The 17,357-nt window shown below is 62.2% G+C and overlaps 1 protein-coding gene across 1 annotated transcript; it reads right to left on the bottom strand.

Annotated features, from left to right (window-relative positions):
• Window positions 1–415: 415 nt before the first annotated feature.
• On the bottom strand, window positions 416–17,340 carry LZTR1 (leucine zipper like post translational regulator 1). The gene is made up of 21 exons (XM_026487853.4): window positions 17,055–17,340; window positions 16,532–16,594; window positions 13,438–13,494; window positions 11,775–11,854; window positions 11,229–11,337; window positions 10,674–10,757; window positions 9,568–9,625; window positions 8,806–8,945; window positions 6,819–7,020; window positions 6,183–6,338; window positions 5,937–6,047; window positions 5,463–5,555; window positions 5,229–5,324; window positions 4,983–5,148; window positions 4,635–4,804; window positions 4,305–4,461; window positions 3,359–3,485; window positions 3,123–3,272; window positions 2,420–2,525; window positions 2,253–2,333; window positions 416–1,976 (listed from the first exon to the last, which is right to left on the bottom strand). Exons 1-21 carry the CDS (start codon window positions 17,252–17,254, stop codon window positions 1,860–1,862), a joined length of 2,523 nt encoding a protein of 840 aa, XP_026343638.1. The 5' UTR covers window positions 17,255–17,340; the 3' UTR covers window positions 416–1,859.
• Window positions 17,341–17,357: the final 17 nt, after the last annotated feature.

Below are 17,357 nucleotides of genomic sequence, written 5' to 3'. Positions count from 1 at the left end.
GTGCAGCACCTCAACCTCAGCCTGCAGACCAGCCACCCCCTGACCACTGGGTCTGGCTTATCTGAAAAACACACAAGGATGGCGATTTCTGACCTGGCGCTGTATGCTTGGCAAGTAGGAGGAGCCCAGCAATGACCCTTCTAGTCTCCAGAGGTCTGGGAAGAGGTAGGGAAGCTTGGAGGCAGCCTTGGGGGCAGCAGTCCTGGCCTCGACCTGAGACCCCATTGTTCAAGCTGACTGGAATGTGGGCTTCCCTGCATCTGTGACGGCGAACAGCTCAGGGTACAGGGTGGTTTTAACTGTACATGGAACCTCCCTGCTGGGCTTTAGCCACAATAGCCCCAAGAGCATAGCTGCATTTCCCCTAGTCCTGGAGTGTGCCACACAATGTTCTGAAATTGGTTTTCTAGAGTCCTTGGTGTGTAAGTCCATTTATTCGTATGTTTAGAAGAGAAAGTCAAGCGACCACTGTAGAGCAGGGTTTGCAGATCATTCACTGAGGTTTCCAGACTCACAGAGGCTCATCTTACGCAGGGCCATTTCAGCTTGCTAGCGGCCTTATGGACTTGCCTTACTGGGGGTGCCCACCTGCCACCGGGACTCCCCATCCGTGTGTACACAGCACCTGGGGTTCTTGAGCAAGGGCTGAGGGGTGGCAGGTGCCATGTTTGCGTGGGGGGACAACTGGAAGGAGGATGTGAAGGACTGTTTCCCCCAAAGTAGTTTCCTGGTAGCCAGGGCAGAAGGGTCCCTGGGGTGCTTGTTGCCAGAAAGGAGGCAGACCAGTGCTTTTTGCGTCAGGGTGGACTCCCAGGGCCTTCTGTTGTGGGATGGGGGAGGATGCGGTGGCCAGTCCTTAGCTTCCCAGCCTAGGCGGGAGCCTCTAGTGAGCGTGGGAGCGAGACAGCCTCGGGACTCCAGGGTTTCCCTCGGGAGGGGAGCCGCTAGCCTGGATTTCTGCCACAGCCCTCCCCCTACACCCCCTCACCACTACTGGGTCGCCCCAAATGGGGCAGGAGTTGCTGACACGGATAGAGAACCGGACAGGACCGGTTGGTCCCAGCACTTGGGCCACAAGATCTGTCGTCCTCAGCTCAGGGAGGGCCTATGGCCATGAGGTGTGCAGAGATCAGCACTACTGTGGTCTTCATAGCATGTCTATGAGAAAGAATAAATATTTAGGGACAGATGGGGACCTGGGGGGGCACCTTCACTGACTCTTCCCTGGCACAGCCGGGGGCCCCTGATGTGCACACAGTGGAGTGGGATCCTGCAACCCGTCTGGAAGCCAGGCCCAGGACAGAGTGGCTGCCCCCTCAGGCTCGGAGCTGACTCAGGGCCCTTCACACCCCAAAATTCATCCGGAGTCAGATTCCATGTGCCCATTACTGTTGCCCACCCACAAGCTCCTGGCGATAGGGGCCCTTACAGCAACCTCGGTGAAGGCGAGGGGTTACTGTGTAGCCCCCACATCAGAGGGGCCTTGGCAATAGGACCCAGTGGCCAGATTCACAAGCCATGCCGTCCCTGCTGGATGGGCGGCCCCACCCCAGCTCCCTGGTGGGCTCTCCCATCGCTGGGCCCTGGCTTCCCATCCATGCCTCCAACTGAGGAGAGGGTTCCGCCTGGGGGGCTTGTTTCGCCATCCACTCCCTGTGGGACCTGTGTCCTCAGCAGTGCAATGGGGGCATTCAGACACCCCCATGACCCCTTTCCCTTTGGCGGCTCTGGGCACCCTGCCCCTTGGCTGGCAGGTCCAACCACTCTGCCTCAGGCCTCAGCGTGGCCGGCGTAGTCTGCAGCGGGCAGGGCGGGAGCAGGCATGGTTACTCTCGAGGGGGCCAGCACCGCGGGGGCCCTCATATGTCGGCACCCAGCTCCGCGCACTGCTTGTCGGAGATGTGGGAGGCCAGGGAGTCTATGATGTCAAGCAGCAGCTGCTGGCTCAGCGAGCGCAGGGTGGGCAGCTTGGAAACCTGCAGGAGGCAATCAGAGGGCCCAAGCAGGATGGAACCGGATTCTCCTGAGGGCCAGGGGTGGGCTTCGGAGTCTCCCCGGAGCGCCACCAAGCCAGGGCGTGGGCTGACTCCGAGTGGCCAGCGGCCGGGCCCTCTGCCTGGCTAACCCCGGGGGCCCACTGCTGTGGGAGATGAGCGGCTTCCACGCGCCCCACCCCGCACCTGGCCAAGGCCAAGGGGCAGCGGCTCCCGTGGAGGGGAGGGCGGCGAGCGCGGGGCCGGGAGGGCCCTGACCTTGGTGAACTGGTGCACGATGATGTGTAGGCAGTGCCGCTTCATGTCCAGCGCCTGCGTCTTGTCAGCCGCCTCCAGGATCTGGAACGGCAGCTTCCTTGAGGGGCTGCTCCCTCTCTCACGCACCCGCCCAGGTTCAGGGAGGCCCGGGGGCCCCAGTGAGCTACCTGAAGTACATTCTGCACCGTCACGTTCATCTCCAGGTTCTGCTTGCAGTACGCCTGCAGCCGGTTGTTGTAGAAGCCGTAATAGTAGGGGGCCGCGAACAGGTAGCTGCGGGCTGGTTAAGGAGCTGCCGGCCAGAGGGGCTCATCTCCCCACCACCTCCCCATCTCCCCCGAGCGGGCGCAGCCGGAGTCCGGGCCCAGCAGGGGCGAAGAAACCCGAGCCGCCTCCTGCTTGCTCAGAACAAGGAAACCACCCCAACTCCAGAGGCTGGCCCAGGGCTCTGCTCCAACTCACTCTCTACACGGACTCTTGAAGTACTCAGGGGGTCGAAGGCCCTAGTCCAGACCCCAAAAAAACCCCAGGAAGCCTCTCCCAAGAAAACAGCCACATGCCCATTTGCAGGACCGACTATGGCCTCACAGAGCCCTGAAAGTCCTCTCGCACCCGGTTCAGACCCCCAAGAAGTGCCGTGACCAGGAATGCCTGCGTGGCAGTCTACTCACCTGTCACACAGGACACTGACCGACCCCGTCCTCTGGGCAGTCATGAGGGTCAAGAACCCACCCACCCCTCCTGGCTGCAAACCCCTCCATGCCTGCCGACCAACCCCTTCAGGGAACCCCGGGAGAGCATGAGGCACCGGGGAGCCCCTGGGAGACCGCGCGGCCGAACTGCCGAGCGTGGGCCCCGGCGGGAGGATGCAGGGAGTCCTCGGGCGGCATGTTGACCTCGCCGTAGTAGATGTAGCGCAGCATGGACTCGAAGGCCTGCCTGCTGGGCACCATCTCCCCGATGGAGATGTTCACCTGGCCGTCCTCCGGCATGAAGGACCGGAACATGGCCTCAAAGTAGCTGCGGACAGGGGCGGTGGAGTCCCGGCTCTCGGCAAATGCAGCGGGGCGGACACCTGCCCGGCCCCGCCACCCCCCCCAACCCACCTGGAGCGGGCGGCCAGGATGGCCTTGTGGGCCGGCCTCGGGTGCCCATCCAGCAGCAGAGTGATGTCACAGAACTCCGCACCCGCTCCCTCCAGGTACGCCTTCATGTCCTGGATCAGAGACGTGCCTGGTGCGGAGGCCAGAGGGCAGTGTGGAGGGACCTGGAGTAGACGCCCCCGCCCCTCAGCAGACCCTGAGCCATCGGATTCGGGCCTTGGGGCCCCATGGACACTTCTTGCACACCTGCCCATGTTGCTGCCCTGAAAAAACCTCCCCCAGGGCCAGAAGCCCTACTCTGGCCCGCCCCCCAAAGTCTGACCTCCCCGACTCAGCCCAGTGAGGCCTCCTCCCCGCCCTTGAGCTTCAGCCCCCTCTGGGCCTGGCAAGCACCGTGTCCTGCCAAGTGTCAGCCAGGGCCAAGGGCCAGAGGCAGCACAGGCCCCGGGGAGTCAGGGGATGAAGGAGACTGTGCTGTCCCTTCCCGGCTAGGTGGGGACAAGGGAGGCACCAGGAGCGTCGGAAGTCTTCGGACCACGCTTACCCCTCGCTGTGCCCCAAAGGCTGGCCGCGCCTAGAAGGGCAGCTTAGCGACAGCCATTGTGACCGTGAGCACGTGGCTGCCAACGGAAGCCCTCAAACCTGATGTCAGTCAGGGCAGCCACCCTTGCCAGCCAGGGGCCCCGTGTCCGCCTCCACGAACGGGCTCAGGAGACTCCCCGCCCTCAGGTGCACAGCCGCAGTCGGATGGCCCGTGGGTCGGGGGCCTCTTCCTTCTAGTGAGCCTGAGCTGACTGCCCGTGCCGCTGAGCCCCAGGAGTGCTCTGGGTCCCCTGCGCCCATACCCCACCCCGAAGGCCAGGCCGGTACTTCCATGGCTCCCAAGTCTCCACCCAAGACGAATGCCATCCCTGTGTGCTGCCCTCAGGGATGGGGCCTGGGTCCCTACCGATGTCCACAGGCTGCTCTGAGGGGGCGCGGGGAGGCGGCTGCTGCTTCCGCCGCACGATCTCCACGATCAGTGGGGAAGAGAGGCGCTCGAACTCCTTCATCATGATCACCTGGTTGAAGTGGGACTCCTTCACCACGAAGTTCAAGCAGTGCTCCTGGGACACACAAGCCGGAGCAGGCAGGCAGGGTCAGGCCTTGGCTGATGGGGCAGCAGCCTGGCTGGGATGACTTTCGGGGGGTGGGCGGCAGCAGCCTGGGGTGGGGGTTGGCAGCGGGGGACAGGGCTGGCGGCGGCAGGCAGGGTGGGCCGTGCGCACCGGGCCCGCACCTTTAACTGGCCCAGCTGCAGCCTGGCGGCGCTCTCGCACACGACCAGCACGTTCTGCAGGTCCACGGAGGCCTCGATGTACTGTCGGCACAGCTGCTCCAGGCGGCACAGCTGGAAGCTCAGCGCCAGCTTGTACACGTCCATGATGAGCAGCACGTCCTCCACGTGGCCTGCAGCCAGAGCTCCCTGAGCCACGGGGACGCGGGGACGGGGAGGAGGTGGGGGCAGGGCAGGAGGGGGGAGCGTGGGTCCGGGACATCGGGCAGCAACTCCACCGCACGGGTGGTCGTGGCTTCCGAGCCTCGGGCTGCCCACCTGCCCACCCTGCCCCCACCCCCAGCAGCGCACCTTTCCGTGGGTACTTGATCTTGTCTGTGTAGAGGAACTGCATGAGCACCTCGAAGGGCCGGGCCTCAGCCTCGCGGATGGCCACGCGCAGCAGGGGTGGCCGGGCCCCCCCTACGGCCCCACCAGGGACCTCCCTGGGAGCCGGGGCTGCCTCCTCCTCTGGTTTCTACAGGGAGAGGAAGGGGAGCTCAGGGGCGCCCCGTGGATGCCGCTGCCCTGGCCGGAGGGGGCTGGGCAGCACCTCACCTGGGCCAGCCGCTCCCGCGCCTGCACGATCTTCCTGCGGAGCCAGCGGCTCCGGGCGGTGACAATGGCCACGTGGCCCTGCACACACTCCTCCTTCTGTAGCAAGAATGACATCTTGGTGGGGAGCACAGGACACTCCTCCTGGCAGGCACGAGTGGGAGGCCAGACATGCCTTGGTGCACAGCACCCACCCCGCAGCATGGCGGGCCGGCTGGGCACAGGGAGGGCACCCACCTCGCCCAGCACAAACTCCACGTCGCAAAACTGGCGGCTCTCCCACAGACGCCCGTAGTCCTCATGCAGCGTGCACTTGGGGTAACAGGAGAACTGCCAGAGGAGACCCCAGTGTTGCCACGGGAAGCCACCACTGGCCCAGGCCCTGCCGTCCTCCAGGCCACGCATCCCCAGCCCAGCTCAGCCCGACTCCAACCACCGGCCCACGCCTGCTCCCAGGCTTCCACTGGCTCCACTGTGAGCCCCCAATGCCGCCCCATCCACCCCACCCTGCACGGAGGTTCCTCAGACTGCCCTCGGCCTAGAGCCCCCTACCCCACCTGCCAGACTCCCCGGACGGGCTGTCATCCCACCAGACGCAGCCCTGACTCCGGTGCCTCGGACAAGCCCCACCCCCCGACTGGACCTCAGTTTCCATCATCTGGGGCCCCTCCACCCTGGCCAGCGCCCCTGCAGGCGGCCCATGAGCCCCACCTGGAACCGGTACATCTCCCCACTGCGGATGTTGTTGTCCACGGTGCCCCCGAAGATGTACATGGCGTCCGAGATGACGGCGGCTGCGTGGAAGAGCCTTCCGCTTGGCAGCTGGGCGGGAGAGGGGGCGGATAAGTAAGCCCGACACGGACTCCTCTGAGCCTCAGTCTCCCCGTCCGTGAGAGGGGCCGACCGCAGGACTGGCATCAGGGCGTGAGGGAGAGCGGTCAGGGCGCCAACCCTCACCTCGGAGGCCGGCGGGGCAGGCTGCTTGGCTGTGGTGGTGCCGAAGTCCAGGCCAAACACGTCTCGGGACTTCTTGAAGCCACCCCGCTCCTCAGAGGCCAGGGCAGGCGCCTCCTCGGACGCAGCTGCTCGCTCTGGCACCTCAGCCCCGCCGACCTGGAGCGGAGAGACAGGCGGGCATGGGGCCAGTCCGCAAGGGCCCCGCAAGGCAGCAGACACCAACCTCCTGCCGACCCTGTTCAAGAGCCAGAGCGCAGGGGGACACGTGGGAGGGGCGGGGCCGAGGACGGGGCCCTGGCGGCGCGGCTCGGAGGGGCAGCCGGCAGCAGTCAGGGTGGGCGTTCTGGGAGAGCATCCTCAGCACCGTGCAGACGGAATGGGAAGTGAAATGTTAAAAGCCCACAGGCTGCAAGAATGGAGGAGAACAGGGGCGCAGGGCCTCGGGTCGGGCCAAGGCAGGTGTCCAGGGCTGAGGGCCTCAGTCATCCTGGCTCTGCTCCTGGTGGCCGTCTGGAGCCCCGGGAGCCCTCTGAGGCTGTGAGGAGCTGAGGGCAGTGGGGAGCAGGTGAGTCAGGACCCCCGCCCCTCAGGCCACGAGCCCTGGGCACCCCGGCCACCGTGCCCGGCAGCACTCGCCTCGCTGTCGGAGCTGGGCTGGACGACCTCCCAGGTCTGGAAGTCCACATCATAGCAGTGCAGCTCGTTAGGCAGCGTGTTGTCCGCCGCGCCCCCGAACACATAGAGGTGGCGGTCAAAGGCCACCATGGTGTGCCCGTAGCGCCGCTGTGGGGGTGGTGGGGAGCCACGAAGCAGGTGCTCCGTGGGGATGCGCGTCCACCTGGGGGCGTGGGACAGTGAACCAGTGCTGGGGGGGCTCCTGCTCCCCAACCTCCACCTGGGTTCTGAGGCCTCCCTACAGCAGCGCCTGGGCAGACCAGCCGGCACAAAGGCGGGCCTGAGCACGTACGCTCAGCGCCCCTCATCCCCTTTCGCTCTGGCACCAGCCCGGCCTGAGCCCCGTCCTGCCCCCAGCCACAAAGTGGGCAGCAGCGACAGGCAGGAATGGGGGGCTCTGTACAGTGAGGCCATCCCACTCTTGGGAATGGCGACGCGCCCATCACTCTGACATGTGGAATGGTTCCCACAGCCAAGGCCTCACTCCCGGGAGCTACCGGGACCCCGTCTTCCGATGCTGCTCCTATGTCCGCTACCCTCCCAGGACTTCCCGACACCTTCCAGCACATCCTGTCTTTGAAACCCAAATGATCCAGGCGGGCCACGCTGCCAGGAGGCTGTTCAGCAGACGGGAGATCGGCCTGGGCAAAGCCCAGCTGGGGTGGGGCGGGGCGGAGGGTGCTCTGTAAGAGACCCCCGCGCTAAGCATCCGGCGCTAAGCATCACACCAGCAGCCTTCTGTGTGTCTCCACGGGAGATGGTACCTGGGTGATGCCCACACCGCGGGATCTGCCCACCTGCGCACAGCCTCAAGAAAGCCAGGCGCGTTTGTTCCCACCTCTGGGAGGGCGGGGGCAAAGGGCACAGGCATGAAGCTGGGCAGGCGGCCATGTGGGGGGCTGGAAGCAGGCCAGCCTGAGGAAGGCGGCACCACACTGACTCCACCCCATGGGACTCCCCTGCTGCCGGGGGCCACTGGGGTCTCCTAACACCTGGCCTGGGCTGCTGCTGGTGGCAGGATGCCCCCCTGGTTTCCTTCATACCCCTGTCCACTCCGCCTCGAGCTGCAGCTCTGCCCCCAGTTCTGGCCTGGGTCCCTCACCCTGCAGCCCTCTGTCCCCTCAGTGCACCCTCCTCAGCCCCACACCCCTGAGCAGCCCTCAGGCCCTGTGCCTCCCCCAGTAGCGGCACCCCGAGAACCCTTCATCGATTAGCTGTCTGTGCGCCTGGCCAGAGCCTGCATGTCTGCCCCAACCCCTCCCCACATCTGGGCATCGCTGGCCTCTGCTTCCAACGTCCCTCACCTCTCCAAATCTGTTCCTGCTGGCTTGGAGCCCTCCTTGCAGCCCACCGCTGTAAGCACCGAGGCCAGGACAGAGATGCAGGCCTGTGCGCAGTGTGGCTCCCCTCCCAGGCCCGGCCAGCCCAGGCCAGGAGAGCTGGGTGGGTGTTAGCGGAATCTCCCGGCCTGGATGTCCTGACCTTTCTCCTTCCCAGCCCATACCTCTGGCCTCCAGGGCAGCTCCAAGTCCCCTCCCGAGCCTCCCTGACCTGCAGCAGAAGCTCCCTGTTCGCTCCCCATCCTTCGCTCCCAGAGCCAATACCCGGCCTGCACCACCTCTGGGCTTGGTCCCCATCGCGAGGGCTGGCCTGCAGCTTAGGACGGCATAGGCTGGAAGCTCTCGGGGCCTGAGCACGGCTCCAGTCCTCTGCCACGGTAGCACTGGTGGCAGTGACCAGGCCATTCACGGGGCAGGAGCCATCCTCCACACTGGACAAAGAGAGAGGCCAGCCGGGCCCCCCTTGCTGAGCCACAGCCACAGCCCAAGGGGCGTGCTTGCGCGGTCTGTATGAGAACAGCCACATCCCCTGGCTCTGGAAGGGCAGCTTGCGCTGTTGTTCCACGGACGCAGGTGCCCACCCTGGGGCCCACCACCAGGGCACTCACGTCTTGTCCTTGAACTCAAACTGGAAGAGGTTGTTGGTTATCTTGGCTCCGCTCTGTCCCGAGAACACAAACATCTTGTCCCGGCACACGGCCACCGGGAAGTTGCAGCAGGACGGCGGGATCTCGCCACTCTGGGCCACCTGGGGAAGGGAAGGCGGCTCAGCCAGAGCCCTCCCGGGACCGGCTGCACAGGGTCGAGACTTACACCACTGACTTGGGCCTACTTTCGTTCTTGAAACTTCTTCCGTGAATGAGAGTTCATGGATTAATTTCTGTAGAAGAGCTTAAAGCCCCACCTCGTCCACCCAAAATGGGCCCAGTTTCTAACAGTTGAGGCTAAAACTCATCACTACAAGGGAAAGACACCCCAGGGGGAAGACAATGGAGATCGCCCAGAAACAGCAGCGAGCAGGACACCCGCCAGCAGGCTGAACTCGCTGTGTTCAAATACGGGTGGCTTCTACCCAAGCTGCACCAGTGACTGAACACGCTACCGTGCGAAGCACAGAGCCTTTAGTCACTAGGTGAGTGCTGCTGGCGTCGGACAGGAGGTCGGTGAGGAGCGCGAGGCTGGGGACAAGGCTGGGCTTTGGCAAGGGGAACAAAGCAGCCCCCACCCCGGCCCCCCAAACCCCTCACCTCCCTGCCTCCCCTGCCCCACCCCGGCCCCCCAAACCCCTCACCTCCCTGCCTCACCCCGACCCCCCAAACCCCTCACCTCCCTGCCTCCCCTGCCCCACCCCGGCCCCCCAAAACTCTCACCTCCTCCCAACATGTGAGCTCCCGGTCCTGGAGGCCAATGGTCCACATGTCGTTCAACCTGCATTAGGACAGAGGGGTCAGGGTCTCCACAGCTGGGGCTGACGGCAGGGTGGGCCTGGGCCCGGCCAGGAGGGATGGCTCCGGGGAAGGACACATCATGCAGGACTCTGATCGGGGGCCTAGGGAGCAGCCATGAGGTAGGAGCTTCGGGGGGGGGGGGCCTGCATCGAATCCCCCCAGCCCAGACGGCAACACGTGGCCTCATTCACAGTGTCCAGCCAGTGTGGCAGGGTCCATCTCACTCTGACCCCTGGGGCTTGGAGAGGACTTCAAAGAGGCAATCCTTGCGGAAACTACCAGTAACAGTGCCACCACTTGGAGCTGCTGCTTCTTCTTTTTTTTTTTTAATTAATTTTTTTTAGTAATCTCTACACTCAACATGGGGCTCAAACTCACAACCCCAAGATCAAGAGTCACGTGCTCTGCCAACTGAGCCAGCCAGGGGCCCCACCTCTTGGAGTTTCTGTGGTGTTGAGACCTTGGGGAATGAGTACATGCTACTTTTACAATCAGAAAAATACAGCAAAGCCCATTTTCTAAAATGAGGAGGAGAATGCCTGGTACATAGGCGGGAACCCTGTGATGTCATCCAGGGGGAGGGGCTGGGTCTGAGGCCTGCTGCTGCCACTACCTGCCCCACAGGGTCCCTCCTCACTGTGGGCCTGAGTATTTCCACCCCAGCAATTCAGGGGGCCACTCCCCACCCCACAGCTCTGACAATACCCAGCTATGACACCTACTGCCGTGGAGACCAGCAACCCGTAGACAGCAGCACAAAAATGCGCCAGGCCTGCCACCCCTCAGACGCTCCCGGGAGGGACCGCAGGGGTGCTAATCCTTCTCACTTCTTGGGGTTGGGAGGAAGCTCCCTCAGTTGCCCACCACATCCATCCCCCCCATCTTCTTCTTCCCTCACTCCTGTGCACGACACTCCCCTCCTGAGATACCCCCAGCCTGAGCTTTCACATGCCGGGAAGGCCCGCTCTGGGCCTCAGTCCACTTGGGGGCTGCTCAGAGGCAGGGTGCTGGGGCTGGGCACCACCTACCTGGCATTGCCGTCGTAGCCCGCGAAGATCCACAGTTTGTCACTATACACCGTGGCGCCATGGGCGGACCTGGCGACTGGCAACCTGCAGCACGAGGAGGGGATGAGGAGAGAGGCCCCCCCAGCACGGACCTGGGCCTCACAGCCCCACGAGGCCGGCCGGGACCCCAGGGCTGCCGTGCCTACATCTGCTGAAACCAGGCTTCTGGGGATGCCTGCCGGGTGTCATGAGGCTGAGCTCACGACAGGCAGGGGGATGAGGAATTCAGATGTCCACAGGGTAAAGCCCTCTCCCGGCCATCACCAAAATATCAAAGGGGAGGGGGTGTCCTGGCAAAACAGGACCTGAGAAGCGCCCATCAGCAGTCCGTTGGGGCCCCTTCTGCAGTTTGAAAGGAGAGAATCTAAGAGCAGGGAGTAGGCCTCAGACAGGCACAGCTGGGAGTAAGCACAACTCAGGCCTCTCTTGGCCTCGGGCTCTTCTTCTGTAAGCTACAGGGGACCCAGTGCAGTAGCCTTTCAGACACCCCCCAAAGGTTTCAGCAAAGTCTCTCACCGTCCTTCAATCTTCCACTCCGTCCACTGGCCAGTTGCAAACTTATATTCAAAAAGGTCATTTTTATTCTTCAAGTTAGAATTGGAATAAATGTCCCCAGTGTAGCCCCCTGGGTAGAGAGAGGGAGAAAGTGTCATACTCAAAGAGAGCGTCCCAGAGGCTTCAAACCCCAGGAGGTGGGGGGCAGAACCTGGCCTCACTTAAGATGTATTCTGGGCCTCCCTCCATAAACCTCGGGGAGCACCTACTGCCTGCCTGACTCTGTACTAGGCTCTGGGGACGCAAGAATGAGCAGAACCCTGTCCCTGGTGGAGTGACAGAGGAGGGAAGAGAGCCACCCTTCCGCCCAGTCACAGAGGCGGATCATTCCAACCCCGTGAGATAGGGACAGTTAGGGAAAGGGGTCCTTGAGAGGTCCCCCGGCCACTGCAGGAACCGAGGACTCCCGCGGAGAAAGACAGGGAGTGAGCCCCGGGCCTGGCGGCAGGACAAGGCAGCTGCGAGCCCGGAAGGGGGCCCGGGGCCCTGGAGAGGGGGGCAGCTCACCGAAGACAAACATGCTGCTCCCGGAGACAACGGCCGAGTGGTGGTAGCGGGGGGCTGGCGGAGTGCCGGTGGTGAAGGCCCTGGGCGTGGGGGGGGACAAGGAGCAGGGGGGTCAGTCAGCAGGGTCAGCTGTGCGGTTCACACCACACAGGGCAGCCCCTGCCACCCCCAGGATTCCTTTCCTTTTTCTATTTTGTAGGCAATACCTACCTCATTGTAGAAACTTTAAAAAAAAAAGGGGGGGGTTAACCTTTGTATTATTTTTAGTAGGCTCCACGTGGGCCCAGCGTGGAGCCCAACACAGGGCTTAAACTCATGACCCTGAGATCAAGACCTGAGCTGAGGCCAAGAGTCAGGTGCTACTGAGCCGCCCAGACGCCCCTCGTTACAGAAACTTCGAACAAAAAGTGCTGATAAGGAAAAGCACAAAACTAGCGCTAAGACTTGCCAGAAAGCACCATGTAGACCATTAGGTCACCCCCCCACACCTCTCCCATGCATAACGATGCCTCTGAGTAATGCTGTAAATGGAGTCACGTGGTGCGTATTCTGTAACATCTGCGTTTGGAACTCACCAGCAGAGTGCGGCTCTGGGCTCCGGCGCCCCTGCTGCCCACCTGCAGCGCCGCCACACGCTCTCCATAGTGAACTAAAACCCCATTTCTACCGCTTTCCTGGGGCTGCTCCTTGTCAGAGTTTTATCCCACAGCACTTATTAGTAAAGGACTTACGGTCTTTAGGGTGATTTTTAAAATTAACCTGTAACTATTGGCTATGTTATGAAAGCAAGGTGTGAGAGGAACGAGACATAAACTTCTTCGGCAATCCCAGCACTCAGTGATGCCACCCTGGGCCCGGACGTCCTCCTCCGTCAGAGGGGGTGGTGAGCCCCCACCACAGAGGGGACTCGGGACTGGCGAACGCACGCAGAGCCCCTGCCCAGAGGGTGGCACCCAGGTGACTCGTGGGTTCTGTGCCCCTCCTGCACGAGCAGACGGCAGAGCTCAGGAGGAAGCCCGTACCTCCTCATCCTGGGGTCCCTTTCTCCCCCTCAGCTGGGAGCTGCCCCCTGGGCAGGGCTGGAGACTGGAGCAGATGGGTACAAATATGCCGTGCTCAGAGAGGGCAGGTGTCTTGCCCAAGGCCACACAGCTGGGAGGGCCATCTGTGGAAGGCAGCCAGGGCTCGCATGAGACCCACTACCCATGTGGGGTCTCTGGGCAGAAGAGGGTCCCCACAGGGACACGGAGGGAAGCAAAGCCAGTGCTGCCAGCCCCTGGGCAGCACCCCTGGGCAGCACAGGGTTGGTCCTGGAAGGACCCATTGGCCGATAACCCCCACCCCCTCGCCCCAGGTCACCTCCCATAGCAGCGGCTGGCCCAGGAGACAGGCCCAGTGACTGAAGGGCTCTCCGGAGGCAGAATTTGAGGACTAGTAACCAATCAAACAGATCCCCGTAATTAAGAGGATTCGGAATAATTAATCTGAGTTGTGGACTGGGAAAGGAACCCAGGAAAGGGAGACGAACGCTAAGGGCCACTGTTATCTGCTCCTGGAAGCTTCTCTCTGGCTTTCCCTAGCACGACTCTGCTGGCAGTCAGGGCCCGGCACAGGGCTACCGAATTCTGGGGGAAAGGGGAGCTGGGGCTCAGAGGCCACCCACCTGCACCAGGAGCAGTCCTTCACGTCGAACCGCAGAAGGTCGTTGAGCATGGTCTTCCTGAAAGACAGCCAGGGACATGTGGGGTCAGTTCTGGGCTGGCCCGGGTCTGCTCTCCAGGACCCGGGACAGGACACTGCAGCCCCTGGGGTGGGGGTGGGGCCGTCGTGGGGACTCAGCCAGGGCCAGGCAACCAGCTGATGCCCGAGGGACCAGAGAGTGACCACAAAGGAAGTTTCCAACTAGTGCGGGTACCAGGATGGTGACACACGTGGGACCCGCCTGCCTGGGGTCCGGTCCGAAGCATGATCCTGGCCACCCAGCAGCTGCTTGAGGGCTCCCACTCCAACGTCTCAGCGCCCCCTTCTCTGAGGCTGTGCCACGGCAATGCAGAGCTTCCCACATCTCAGGGGAGGCCCCTTTCCTCCTCTCTGATCTTCCTTCCACCTCTTTATTGCAAAGCCAAGGCAACCACATTGAAGATACAATAAAATGGAAAACAAATCCACTGGCCACCTACCAGGACCTGCATGTTACCATGCGGCCTTTGTCAGTTAGAAGAAGGGAGTCTTGCACACCAGGCCTGTACAGGGCGCCCCCCTGCACCCCTCCCTCAGTCTGCACCAGGGGGCTTCGCTCCCCACCTGCATTTACAGAAGAGGAAGGGGCCTGGGACGTAAAGGGCTGCCTAAGGCCATGCAGTCAGGAAGCCGGGAGCTGGGAAGCAGAGATGGGACTATAATCTCTCCCCTCTCCCGCCTCCCCTCCCCTCCTGCCCCCTCTCCGGCCCAGACACTGCAGGAAGCCATCTTTCTTTGTACCCAGTCCACCTTTACAAAGTTGCACCTGGAGTGAGACAAATCTGTATCCTGTTTCTCGGTGCCACGTTGTAGCAAACTATTTCTGCTTGTTGCTACACCGTTGTCATGCCAACTCCCCCTGCTACAGAACACTCCTGGGGAGGTTCCCCACCACTGCTCTGGGCTGGACCCCCGGCCTCTTCTGGTTCGGGGGACTGTCATGAAGGCTGCAGTGAACATCTGTGGGTGGATGCCTCTTCCTATTTCATTCCTTCATGTGACACACATTTACTGAACCGTCCGTGTGCGGTACAGGCCCCGCCCCGGCGGAGGACAGGTAACAAACCTGTGTGCGCTCTGAGATAACTGAGATGAGCTGTGCGATCTGTGTGTGCTCTTACCACAGAGCCAGCAAGAGGGGCAGAAGGGAGGGGAGGGCTGACAGCTGGTCCAGTTGGCCTCACGGCATATTCCAGAGAGGCAGAAGGGCAGGAAGGAGGGAACCGCCAGTACAAGGGCCTGAGCTGGAGATGCTTGGTTCACTCAGAACACAGCAAGGCCGTGGCAGGGCCCAGGGCAGAGGAGTAGGGCGGGCACAGGCGCACAGGGCCGCGCGGACCGCCAGGACAGCTCGGGCTTCTAGGCAGACGGAGGGGAGCCATCCCCAGGTTACGTGCTGAGGAGGAGCACACTGAGACTTGCGCTTTCGAATGGGTCCCTCCGGCTGCTCATGGGGAAAGAGGCTGTGGGGGAGACAGGCTGGAAGCCAGGGCCCATGGCCAAGGAGACCATTCTGCCCAGTCTGCAGGTCCTCAAAGGGTCCAGCGTACCCCACCAGCTCCAAGTCAGCCCCCCCAGGGAGTCCTGAAAGACCGAGGCTGCAGAACCATCAGAGGCCAGCCCTTCTGGGCTTCAGGCCAAGTCCCATAGTTGAGAGGCATGGACAGAATCGGTCCCGTGCAAACACTGCACCCGCATTACAGCCAAATCTCCGTCCTGAGCCCTTCCCAGCTCTGTGCTCGCCGACCCCCAGGAGCACGCTGCAGAAGCAGGGTAAACAGGGGCGCCTGGGTGGCACAGCAGTTAGGCGTCTGCCTTCGTCTCAGGGCGTGATCCCGGCGTTATGGGATTGAGCCCCACATCGGGCTCCTCCGCTGGGAGCCTGCTTCTTCCTCTCCCACTCCCCCTGCTTGTGTTCCCTCTCTCGCTGGCTGTCTCTATCTCTGTCAAGTAAATAAATAAAATCTTAAAAAAAAAAAAAAAAAAAGAAAAAAGAAAAAGAAGCAGGGTATACGGTCCCCCATATACAGAGGAAGAGACCAGGGTGCAGTTAGTGCTGTTAAGCCACCTACCTGAGCCCAACCAAAGTCACAAAGCTCTAACTTGAACGGAGCCCAGTCTATCCAGGAGACCAAGGTCCAAGCCTCAGCCCCCCATCTAGCTGGCTCCCAAGCCTCCCAGAGCCTGGTGGGCATCCCTAGCCTTTCCCGACCACATCAGCGAGTGAATGGGGGCAGGGAAGCCCTGCCCAGACTCCAGGCCTGATGCGTTCGTTGCCCTGCTGATCCCTCTGCTCGGAACACTCTTCCTCTTTTACCTGATTCACTCCGACTTATCTTTCAGGTCATCAAACCCTCCCGGAAGGCTCCCTTGCCCGGACTAGGCCCCCTTCTCCTCTCCAAGCACGTCTGCTATGCCCACACCCAGTACTTAACGTGGCCCAGCTCCTGATAAGAGCTACAACAGCTCTTTCCCTCTGGGAATGGGTCTTAGGGGAACACCGCCCGAAGGAAGCGGCTACACAAACCGGAGGTTTACCTCAGCCATTATCTTTCACCAAAGCAGATGAGCCACAACTTAACAGGGAACAAACAGTTCGTGGGATGGAGGTAGAGCCCCCCAACAAAACACCAGGTCATTGTCAGGAAAGTTGTTTCCCAGGAATTCATAGCAATGTGGGAAAACCTTTACAGAAAGTGGAAAATACGGGAAATAAATAAAACTGTCCTCTAAACGCTGCCATGTGGCGTATGGTGATGAAGTGCAGTGAAGGAAAAGTGTCTGGGGAAGGTGGCAGCCAGGGCGGACGCGTCTCGTTCAAGGCTGTGTCCACGCACTCAGAACAAGAGGCACATTTCTGTGTCCTAAGCATGTGCTACCCATTGAATGATGTGCTGAGGGCCTTGAGGGCCGAGACTCTCACATGGAGAAATGAGGCTGAGTACTTAGCTAGCCCAGTCAGAACCACCATGTTTCTCCCTCCCTGGTCCAAATACCCTGGGCTCATGCTCACTCACCCATTGTCTCCACCAAATACATAGATGGCATCTTTATAGGCCACCACTGTGTGCTTGCTGCGCCTGGAAAAGAAAGAATGGGTGGGCGGCAGTGAAGCTGGGACCCTCCTGGGGGCACCCAAGCAATGAGAATAAGCACCCAGGCTGCTGCAGAAATTAGATAACACTTCTCAACTGCCAAGATCGATCGAGATCCCTAAATTCACAAGTACCCCAGGACCCTGTATACGGGGACCCCGACATTGCCCTGGGACTGCCTCTCTGGACTCCCCGCCCCACTGCAGAGCAACTAGGACCCCAGCTCCAGACCCACAAACCCAACTTAATTCTAGTACTCTGCCCCAGGCCACCCGGCGCCGAGACTCCCTCAGAACACCATCCTCCTGGACATCACCACTTCCTCCCCACCCCCCATTACCAGATCCCATTCCTGGACACCACGCCCCAGCCTCGGCCCCTGGACCCCGCCCCGGGCCCTCCTCAGACACCCCCCTTCCCCAAGACCCCCTGAACTCCGCCGTACCGGGCCCCCACGAACTCGTCGCAGGGCGGGAGGCGCCGCCAACGATGCACTGTCTCGAAGGGCCCGAAGTTGAGTGTCAGGTACTCAACACTGTCCGAGCAGCTGTGGTCAAAGTCCACGCTCGGGGCTACCTTGGACCGTGCGCTGCCTGCCAGGGCCCCGGCCCCGATCGGGCCTCCCGAGCCCCCCGGCCCAGCCATCCCCGGTCCACGCCCGATCGGCCACCCGGTCCGCGGGACGTGCGGCCACCGCCCCGGGCCGCCCCGAGGGACTACATTTCCCGGCGAGCCCTGTGCCAACCGC

The sequence above is a fragment of the Ursus arctos genome, unplaced genomic scaffold, assembly GCF_023065955.2.
Source record: "Ursus arctos isolate Adak ecotype North America unplaced genomic scaffold, UrsArc2.0 scaffold_34, whole genome shotgun sequence".
In the NCBI taxonomy this organism is placed as follows: domain Eukaryota; kingdom Metazoa; phylum Chordata; class Mammalia; order Carnivora; family Ursidae; genus Ursus; species Ursus arctos.
This window is presented reverse-complemented; position numbering and strand designations above follow the sequence as displayed.